The sequence below is a fragment of the Alternaria infectoria genome (assembly GCF_024043175.1).
Source record: "Alternaria infectoria strain BMP 0036 chromosome Unknown scaffold_2, whole genome shotgun sequence".
In the NCBI taxonomy this organism is placed as follows: Eukaryota; Fungi; Ascomycota; class Dothideomycetes; order Pleosporales; family Pleosporaceae; genus Alternaria; species Alternaria infectoria.
Genome location: NW_026250691.1, coordinates 1,717,831 through 1,728,189, shown reverse-complemented (window position 1 = coordinate 1,728,189; position 10,359 = coordinate 1,717,831). Strand labels below are relative to the sequence as shown.

Below are 10,359 nucleotides of genomic sequence, written 5' to 3'. Positions count from 1 at the left end.
TGAGGGCCGAAAGGACGGTTGTGGAACAACAGCATCCGGCGGAGTGCACTCCGATACAATAAGTAAAATCTCTGCCAGAAAGGGCCGAGGTAGAGAAGGAGCCGCTGCTGGACCAGGGCAGAAGGCGTGGGCAAACGGGCTGACTGCGCAGAACCCCGTGCGAAGGGTATATACAAGAAGAGAAAATATAAAAGGGTAAAGACACTATAGGCGGTGTTGCGCCATGAGTATGTTGCTGAATCAAAGAAAAGTGTGAGGCGGTGCGAAGACGGGCCCGTGTAGAAGTCGAAGTGAAAAGTGCAAATCGGACTGCAGTAGTCGTATTACTCCAAGAACGCTGTAGAAGTGGTCGTATGCTCGTAAAAGTTCCCAGCCCATGAACCCGGATATGGGAACAAGCGCTTGTGGTAAGAAGCGGTATTAATCATCCCGATTATGTCTATTACGCCAGCGTTAAGCCGAGAAGTGTGACGAGGAATGGAACTGCGATTGATAATGACGGCGCACCGAATATGCTAGTCGCACTGCCGGTGTAGGTTGTTTGGCCGGGTGTCATATCGTCTCCATCTTGCGAGAAGAAGTAGGTCTTCGCTGCCTCGGGGCCCTTGCTCTGATCCGGTGGGCTCATCTGGTTGGGGATGGCGCAAACTTTCGCGGGGTCATATGTCGGGCAACGCTTCTTGTAGTCGTTTTGCGAGCGCTCGGTGTCGGTCGAGTTGAAGTATGACTTCATGTACGAGATGGTCATGACGGTGTCTTGATCCGGGGGTCCAGCAGACCACGATGGGTCACCGTTGCTCCAGTGGTTCAGGAAGATGCCGCCGCTCTCCGTGGGAATGTTCTCGGTCATCTCGTGGAGGAATACACCGTCAACGTAGAAGGCGACGCGGTTAGGGGTCCAGTCGAAACGGTACTCGTGAAACAGTTCGTCCGGACGGAAAGGGAGAGCCTTGACTTCGAAGCCGTTTGTTCCTTGAGCAGCGTAGCCGTGCGTAACGGATTCCGGGCTTTGGAGTACGAGGTTTACGGCGCCTTGGGAGTTGTTGAACTGGTGAGAAAGGAACTCCATGTCAATTTCTTGCGAGTTGTTGTGGTACTGTGCTTGTTAGTCGCGTTTGAGGTTGGTGAAGAGGGTGTGGGATCATACGAAGAAGAAAGCGCCGCACGTTCCCGAGGAGTTCGACAGCTTCATGCCGACACGGAAGCTTCCAAGTAGAGAGTCGTTGCGCATCGTGACAAGCTCGGCGCCGCTAACAAGACCATCTTGATGGTCGCCCCGAACCCACAACTCTAGTCCGGCATCACCGCCATGGTCTGCATCACCCGACCAGCCCTTCTTGAACGGGTTCGTGACAATGTTTGTCAACTCCATGCTCTTTCCAAAAGGCCCTCTAGCGTTCGTCGAAGTAACATTGTATTCCTGCGGCTGCCAGCCAACCTCTTTCAAGTCGTCGGTCGAAGTATGTAAAAAGTCATTTTCCATGAGCTCTGTGAAGACGGCATAGTTCGAGTCGCTTGTGCTGTTAACCGAGTAGCCGCATTCGCAGGCAGCGTTGGCTGAAAGAGGTTCACCGGTCAGCACGAGTTCACATTGGGAGTCAGAAGCGAGGAGCCGACTTACAGAAGCGGGACAAAGCGAGTAATAGTAACGACGACGTCGCGCTCCAAGTACTGCGGGACAACATGTTGAGAAGATTAGATTAGAAGCGAGTGACTGTAAAGGTGAACCCTTTGCGACGGACGGAAAAGAAAAGTAGTAAAGAGCGTGCGAGGCGGGAGTCGGGTGGTTGATGTGCAGCCGGCCAAAAGTAAAAGAGGTCGGACGGCTGATGGCAGGCAGCGCAGAGGCCGATGATGAACTGCTGGGCCCTCGTGTGCAGAAAGGCAAAGTCCGGCACGCACGCCCAAAGCAGCGCAATTACGGACGCAGGAACCACTCACGTCGCCCTTGGGGTCTGGGCACCTCCGCTATTTTCCTCAGGGATCGCCCGTTAATGCCACCGAAATAACGTGTACGAGGTAACTTTGTGGGTCGCCAGGAAGGTCCAAGTCTGGGCTAAGAGACGTAGCGCACGTCTAAGCTGCTGCTCGAGCGCGGAGTGTCAGTAGCTTTGGCGTATCGTATGCAGGAACCGCCTTTGGTCGGCTGGCTGCTATGGCTGGGACGTGGTGGCTGACTGGGAGAACTACGATGAACGCTGGAGGCGGCTGGTGAGAAGACAGGACTATCTCCGCGCGACTCCATTCGCGCCTCCCCCGTGCCCATCCGTCAACGCTGCTGTCACCCACGCTGGGAAGCGCGATAACACATGCACCATCCCTCAAACCCCTCAGGCTCTCGGAGCCACAGAGTCCATCGACTGGCCAGCGTTCCTCACAGCCGTCGCACTACCTCGCCCTCCTTGATTGGCCACTGCCTTGATTCTGCCCAGTCACAATCGAGATCGCACCCAGCACAATGTCTTGTGATTATATCCAGGCGAGCGTAGTCGCAATGCCCTCCTGAATGCTTTGCTACGTGCGTCGCAAAGCTCCTATTCCAGATTCCAGAGACCAGGCACCCCCACTGCGGCCGTCTTAGACGAGTAACAGCTCACGAGCGCCATGCATCCTCTGCATCCTTTCAAGTCTTTTCCGCTCCTAGTGACAGCCTCGGGGAATAGCGAGCGTATGGTAAGCCAGAGAAAACGCCCCTGCCGCGCCGTTGCTGTGCACGCCTGATTACAGGGTAACGCAATGCCTGCGAGTGCAGCAAGAAATTACCCATCGCTATCAAGCGAGGAGCAGGGGGTACGACGCTCTGGCCGCATCGATGATTACAATCTCAACCTTCTGCTTGACGAGGTGCCATGACGATGCGTGTGCTCAACATGTTCATAACGAAAAGTTGGTCGCATCCATAGACGAGAAGATGTGCATCTGATTTTGTTTATTGTTGATCACCCGAAGTGATAGGCGCCAAAGCAACGCAACACCCCTATTCCCATTCCGGCGGACCTCGGATCCCACAACCCACAACACCAAGGCCCAGCAACATCAGCAACCCGCCCAAGCTCTTGTCATCCTCTTCGCACAATCCCAAGTCCTGGCAAGGCAACACATTGTCCACCTCGGCATTATGTCATAAGCCCTGATGGCTGCACACTGCACCGTGCGACCGCGTCTTTGACAGGCCAGAAACACAAAAGCTGGGGTATGCTACCACAACGGCTGTCGTTCTTTTGGCCACTTTCCCTTGTCAGTAATCTCCCTCAGATTGGATGTGAGGGTGATCCTCGTCCGGCGTCACTCGGCAACGTCCGCATTGGGTCATATCTAAGACGGCACGCTCCTGCCGAAGTCTCATGGCGACTGCGCATGCCATGGAAGGATGGAAGTCTGGGGCAATTATTCCATGAGGCCGTCGCTGGGCGCCTCGGTGATCGTTGCGGGGGTGAGGTTACTGTAGCGCCTGCCTCACCTCCGATATGTGTACCCAGTACCATGTTGCGCTGACCATTGCAGTGGGTGTGCATTCGGAAGCAGCGTTCCTAGCTCTGGATCAGTCACGATGCTCACTCACGTCGGATGGACAACATTCCTGCGCGGAATCTGAAATTTCCGCACAGGACGATCTGCCGATGAGGAACACGAGAGTATCCATCCGCGAGCACTAAAGCAGTCTGACATGTTTGCACTGGGGTGCAAAGTTTGCGTTGCATCGTAGAGTGCTAGTGCTCATCCACGCGTGTCTGCGATATGCACTACCACGCTGACGATTTGACGATGTGAGCATACCAGCCCAGATTGAGATCCTGAAGCTAGGGCGGATTGCTTTCATTCCTTCACACGCCGGCAGAAAGTATAGAGTAAAGTTCAAGGCGAGACACCGGCCAGCAGCGACGGAGAATGCCTCACCCTCTAATGGCATCCACACACGCACAACTAAACAAATGAACAACTCATCGCAGCACAAGTGACGATCCCCACCCTACAGCCCTATCGTGAACTGGTGTTTTGTTCACCGTCACTTTCGCGTCTGAGTCGCTCCGTTAGATCGGCACCCTAGCAGAAGTCAGAGTTAGGGTTGACGGCGATACGAGGTGGAAAGAAACGCCGAGCGACCTTTGCCGCTCGTCCAATAACCAGACACGAGCCCTAGACTAACGGACAAGCTACAACACGAGAAAGCGTCCAGGAATATGCTTCATACGGGACCCTGGGTCATGATACTGCATGTCTTCGCCACAATGGCTGCAGACACTGAATATAGAAATCGTAATCGCGTGTGAATTAGCTACGAACTGCAGAGATGCGCGCCGGCGACAAAAAGACATGCCGTTCCGCTACCTATGGAACAAGAAAGATTTTCCCAACCGCAAGCGCCCATCATGATATCCCGTCCCATGAGCGGAGCTTACCGGTTCTTGCGAGACCCGAGAGAGAGGGAGGAAATTATACGCACCCGCGTGAAGCGTTCGCTCTACGCCAGCAGTAACCAAGCTGAAGATCAAAAAGCCCAACTCGTTTCATTCCATCGTTAGGGGGTGTGGGTGAACCAGAAAAGCAAACGCCGAATACCAAAAAACAACCAAAATACTCCAAAGATTCCTATGAGAAACAACAATGCTAGTGTTTCGTGCGAGGGGGGTATCATCGTCATTTGTCACAATCTCATCACAAGAATCCACTCTCGGAGAGAAGCCTAAAACGCCGTTAGCCCCATCTTCTCTCCAAAAGACGCATTCACATCCCCGCTTTGTTGCTGTGTCCTCCTCTTGAAGCGGGGGTTTGATTTGAGTTTTTCTCTCTATCCTTCTAGCCCGGTTTTGGAACGATCAAAGGAGAAATAGGTAGTGTACCTTGCAATCTTTTCGTCCTCGCGTTCTCGTGGCTCGACGCTCAAACTCATCTCGTACATCTCGTGCACGTCGCCTGCAGACTGCATGTTGGTGAGGATGTAGTCTTGCAGCTCGGGCACGGGCTGTAGTGGGTATGGCACGTTTTGGTACTGCTGGATGTCGCGGATCACTTCGGCGGTTTTGGCGCGCTTTGCGAAGTTGATGAGGTTTGTGCGCTTGATCAGCGATGGAATACCATCTTCAATGAAGGTCAAGTCGGTGAGATAGACACCTGGCAACATGGATTAGCCGGCTGATGCAGGGATGCTGCTGGGGCAGTACATACCGAAGAAGGGGATACAGGGTGGATTCGCTCGATGGAGCGTATCTCGGTACTCCGCAAAATTCTTGGTGCTACCCATGAGCTTGCGCATGCTTTCCAGGGTTGCCATAGAGCGCTGGTTGACGGCGCTCCAGGTCCTGTTCAAGCGGTGAATAGGTGCTGTTCCTAGCGCTGAGATGATCGAGGTTAGTGTAGAAAAGTTGTTCAGTTGCCTGCATTTCTGGTTTGTGTTAGCAATGGATGTCGCATGCCCGCGTTCGTTGACTTACATCTGCGACATTGACGAAGTGCTTGATGACGATCACTCTGCGCTTAACGTCTTGTTGCGTAAGAATCATCTGTGCGACCCAGTTCGTCAACTGATTGGAGTGGAGAATAAGCGCCTTGACGTTTGCGGCCGGATCAGGTTCACCGGGGGCAAGCTTCTTCTGCCACGTCTTGTTCAAACACTCCGTAGGGCGAATCTTTCCGTATAGTCTGGATTCGATGATCGTGAGTTGTCGGGCGAATTCCGTCGCGTCAATGTCCAGGAACTTGAGCTTCTTCATGTGTTTGGGCAGAATAGGCTGCGGCGTTTGTGCACTCAACGTGAGGACTAAGCGTTTCGTGGGCATATCTGGGCCGCGAGACCTTTGCTCCACTGATGTCATCAGTGGTGCCGCTCCAGGGGTGCTTGTTGTGGCAACATGATCCTTCGCAAAATTGTACACCCGCTGGATCAGGATGCGTGCTTCCTCGTCGTTACCTTCCATCCAGTAATTGTCGAACCAACTCTTAAGAATATTGACAACTCGGAACCGGATCGGCTTTTGTTTCTTGTCTACCCAGTGCTGATAGTCCTCCTTGGCCAGTCCATGGGGTGGTTGTATACTCCATCGTTTGACCAGCATCTCGAATAGCTCAGAAGCCGTGGTGAATGATCGATACGTAAGCAGGAAGGTGTTGTTGAAAGCTGGATCGAGACGGTCGTGACGCGTCAGTTGCTCGACAAGACCAGCCAAAGTACCACCCTTCAGCTGTGGTGGTACGGATTTGTGATCGTAGGATATTTCGCCCTCATGGTCGAGCTTCAAGTACTCGGGGGTTTCTTCGATCGCCTGCTGTGGAATAACAGGGACTTCACCGAAGAAGTCCTTGAGCTTCTTGTTGCTGTTGGCTGATCGTACTGGCTCGATCTTGCCCTCGTCGACACCAAGAGGTGTGCCTGCACTGTACGTGTCTGCCTTGGGAATGTTGCCAAGCAAAGGTCTCTCTTGTCCAGATGGCCCTCGGGTATGGTTTGGTAGCTCGCTATCGGTGTTTCTCCTTGGGTCTGCACGGCTCACAATGTCGGACAGGGGGACTGTATCCGAAAGTTGTTGCAACAGACCGTATTGCTGGGTGCACGTCGATTCCAGATCTCGGACAACTGCTCGCACCGCATTGATGCGGTCCTCAAGTGAATCACCACGTAGTTCCGCCCACTCGTCTCCCAAGGGTGCGGCTACTCCTTGACACGCAATCACGAGTTCAGATACGACGTCGTAGGCCTTTTGCTTCTGGACACTGAATTCGCTGAGTTGTTGCCCATGAGTATCTGCGTCGAGAGAAGCGAGGTTGATCTGTTCAATGGTCGAGATCCAGGGTCGGCACGCCTCCAACACCTTTCCTGCGGCACTGCATACGTGATCACCTATCGCTTGGTGCTTCCTATGTGATATAACTGGGTCTCTGACCATCAGTTGCTCATCCAATCGCCGGAGACTGGAAATGATCAAGCGCTTAACATCCTGCAGTCTCTCCAATACGCGCGAGTCAAGCTTGAGAGTTGGTTCAACGGAGGGCTCATAGTCGTCCTGGTCAGAGTACATGGAATTGTTGGAGTCATGGGTGTCAGTTCCGTTATTCTGCCAACTGCCTCCGGTGGTGTTGCCGGCTACAAATCCAGGCACGAGACGGGGAATCTCTTCTCCGCGCTGCTGGCGTGCTACTTCGACAAAACCAAAGACTCCGTTGAGGACGCCCTCTGCTTCTTTCAGACACTTGGAATAGGAATCGGGGGGAGGAAAGTCGGAGGCAGCGATATGCGAAGACAGCACCAACTTGGAGAATCGCGACATGGTCTCGCGGAAGTGAGGGTACAAGGCCTTATTTGTAGATATGATAGAGGGGTTGCCGGAGTGGTTGTCCGTAGTCCCTGAACCAGCAGCGAGCAGTAACCGCAGGTGGTCCGAAACGTCCTCGGCGCGCTTCACAAACTCAGACCTGTCGCTATTGTTGATAGCCTGCTTGTAGCGCTCGATGGCACGGCGCATGTCCTCCACCATCCTGTTCCAGGTGAGAGGAACCGGGCTCACGTCGTCGTAGAACTTGCGCGTTTGCGTCGTGGTGCCGTTCGACCCGCTAAGAGCTGGGCTGTTCGCAAAGGAAGTGGCCGTGGTGCCGGTGGGAGGCATAGCGGAAGAAGCTGCGAAGCTCATGCCGCTTTGGTCGTAGGACCTGCCAGGGTAGCCCGCGTTCATTGACTCCATCGAGGTTGCCGAGGAGAGGCCATCGGACAAGCGCTGCCTGTGCTGTGGTACAGTGTCAGTACTCGCTCCACGTAGAGTAGCGCAAAACTTACGCGCGAGCGGAATGAGCCCTTCATGCCGGGGCCTTCCAAGTCAGACGCTGACGTCTCGTCGTCGGTATCCTCCATGTGGTAGCCGGAGCCTGACGCGAGCAGCTCAGCTGGCGGTCGCGACATGTCGGGGATGAAGACGTCGGTGCGGTTGCGTGGGCCGCTCTCGTTCGCAGAAGGCGACTCGAGAGGCAGCTCCATTGTGCTGACACCGGTGAGGGTGTTAAAGTAGAACAGCATGCCGTCTGGCGTCGCCTGGGGTATCCAGAACGCGGCCTCCTCCTCTTTGTTGTGCGGCACATTATTGCGCTCGAGGGGCAGGATGGTGTCGTTGCCGCCGCTCAGCGACTCCCCGTCCGACGTGTCGAACTCGCCGCCGCCCGTCGACCGCGTTTCGTGGTCGTCGTCGGCGTCGATGCCGTCTCTGTCGCTCTCGATGTCCTCGCTCGGGCGCTGCACGACGGCGCAGTAGTTGCTCGGGAACCAGCCGCGGACACCGTGAATGACTCCGTCCCACCAGCCGCTCTCGAGCTGGGTAATAACCTGTATTATGTCGCCCGTCCGGAAGCTGAGAGATGTGCGGTCGTCTGCCTGGTAGTCATACAGGGCGCGCACATACATGCCGCCCGCGTCCGTGGTGCCGAAGCTCATGGCGTTGTAACGAGTCTACGTTGTTGGCGCGACCGGCGTGTGGGTGGAGGAGGCAACAACAGCCCAGGCGCGAGTGCCCCTCTGCTCAATCCAGGGTTAAAGTAGACGCGGTCGCAATGTGGGCCGACTGAGCTTACGCCTTCGAGGATGTGTATTAGAGCCGGGGGTTGCTTGATTGGACTAGAGAGGGACCAGGCAATGAGGAGCCTGACGTTCGCGCTTAGCTGAGCCGGAGCAGCGAATCCAGCCTCGTAGCAAGCTCTCTCGTGTGATTATGGTTGAGCAGAAGAATGGGCTCGAGCGAAAGAAACGCAACACCAGGGTGGGCGTCGTGAGCAGCGGTGGAGTGGGGACGCGCTGTGCCATCCATGGATCACGTGTTGGGCGTTGGATAAAAGCAGCTAACAATGTGTCAAGAAGACCCGGACCCGTCCCAGGAGGATTATTCTCGGAATCCGCCAACATGCTACATATTGCCCTCTCATGCACATCTATCTGCCCTGCCGACCTGCAGCCGTTTGTGCATGTACTCAGTGTAGCCAGATGGTAAGCGATGGTCCCTGAGCGGGCACATCTCCATGGTTCACGCCGCAGCTGTCAACGAGGCTGTCGTGGCTGTCTACACCGACCATGCATGCTATACATATGCCATTGATAATACGGCCCCACCGGGCCCTCATTGTGGTACGCAACATCTATTGACGCCGCAGAGCCTGGCGATGCAGCGGGGACGGTGGACTTTCAGTCAGTTGTCATCTAGAACACTGTCTGACTCGTTGCATATTCTCGGGATTTTGCGCTATGAAACGTGGTCCTCCAGGATAGCGAGGACTTCCCTCCCGTTGCGGGCGGATACCGGCGCATCGAGCATTGTGCGACCGTCTATCTTGCACCACCTGTAACGTTTTGCATCTACCGTCCCTACGCATTTCGTTTGCACGGGATGTTGCTCGATGCCCCGCAACTCAGCGGGGGGCCTTTGCTTGTTTGTGCTGCTACTCGTCTGAGCCTCCAAATCCTTCGAACAACAGGCAGCGACTGAGGCGCGGCAATGCTACACCGTGATACTACAAAAGCATGCCTATATCACTGCATCCGGCGCTGTATTCCGCGGCCCTTTCGGCCATCTGGGTGAGAGCGGTGACTGACACGCGCATCTCATCGTGGAAGGTGTGATGGAAGCTCGGAATGATTATTGCGGATCTTAGTGGCCGATACCAGTCTCAAACTTGCTTGGTTTGTCGCGTGGAAGCGGAAAAGGCATTTCTTGGGTTTCGCGACACTGGCTGGTGGGCCGGAGGATCAGCCATCAATTGATCAAGATCTTTGCTGCTCCCGAGACATGAGCATTGTTGAGAAATGAAGAGGTGCCGTTGTAGAAGGAGAAGCTCAAACGAAGATCAGGATGCGATAGCTGCCGTGCTGCACGTGGGGGCCTGCAGCGACATGCCGTTCAGATGTCATCGAAGTATCCGCTGAACCCAATGGCAGACTCGCTGCGTCCTGCAGGGCCGACCCATCGAATTACAAGTTGAACAACCCAAATCAGACACCTGGTGCAGGGCCGAAAGGGCGTACCTTTCACATGGGACTGGGCATGATGGCACGTCAATATACCGGCTTGCATTTGCAGCCACCATTCGTCTTCACTGAAATGAGCTAAATGTTTGCCTCGATCAAAATGAAATTACCTGACGGCGTAGGCGGATGAGTACGGCCCTGCCGCGTCCGTGAGCGCGCGGAAGGGCCATCCAGTGCCACTTGAAACCACCATCTGCTTCTAAAGCATTACGGCAAGCGTGCTAGCGCGGGGGGTTTCAGTGAAAAGTAAAGCCCCTCGCTGATACAGTGGTCAATGAGGGGCCGTTAGAGGGGTTGCAGAAGGCATGTGTAGCGGTGGCTTGTGTTCAGGAACGGTGAGGGTAAGAAGGTGTCATGGCAGCAAG

At 54.8% G+C, this 10,359-nt stretch overlaps 2 protein-coding genes across 2 annotated transcripts; both read right to left on the bottom strand.

Annotated features, from left to right (window-relative positions):
* Nucleotides 1-442: 442 nt before the first annotated feature.
* On the bottom strand, nucleotides 443-1,483 carry J4E92_002023 (uncharacterized protein; the record flags this gene model as incomplete). Its single annotated transcript, XM_051493429.1, has 2 exons — nucleotides 443-1,096; nucleotides 1,148-1,483. 2 exons carry the CDS (start codon nucleotides 1,481-1,483, stop codon nucleotides 443-445), a joined length of 990 nt encoding a protein of 329 aa, XP_051356660.1.
* A 3,173-nt stretch (nucleotides 1,484-4,656) lies between these two features.
* On the bottom strand, nucleotides 4,657-8,413 carry J4E92_002022 (uncharacterized protein; the record flags this gene model as incomplete). Its single annotated transcript, XM_051493428.1, has 5 exons — nucleotides 4,657-4,684; nucleotides 4,842-5,112; nucleotides 5,167-5,383; nucleotides 5,433-7,715; nucleotides 7,766-8,413. 5 exons carry the CDS (start codon nucleotides 8,411-8,413, stop codon nucleotides 4,657-4,659), a joined length of 3,447 nt encoding a protein of 1,148 aa, XP_051356659.1.
* Nucleotides 8,414-10,359: the final 1,946 nt, after the last annotated feature.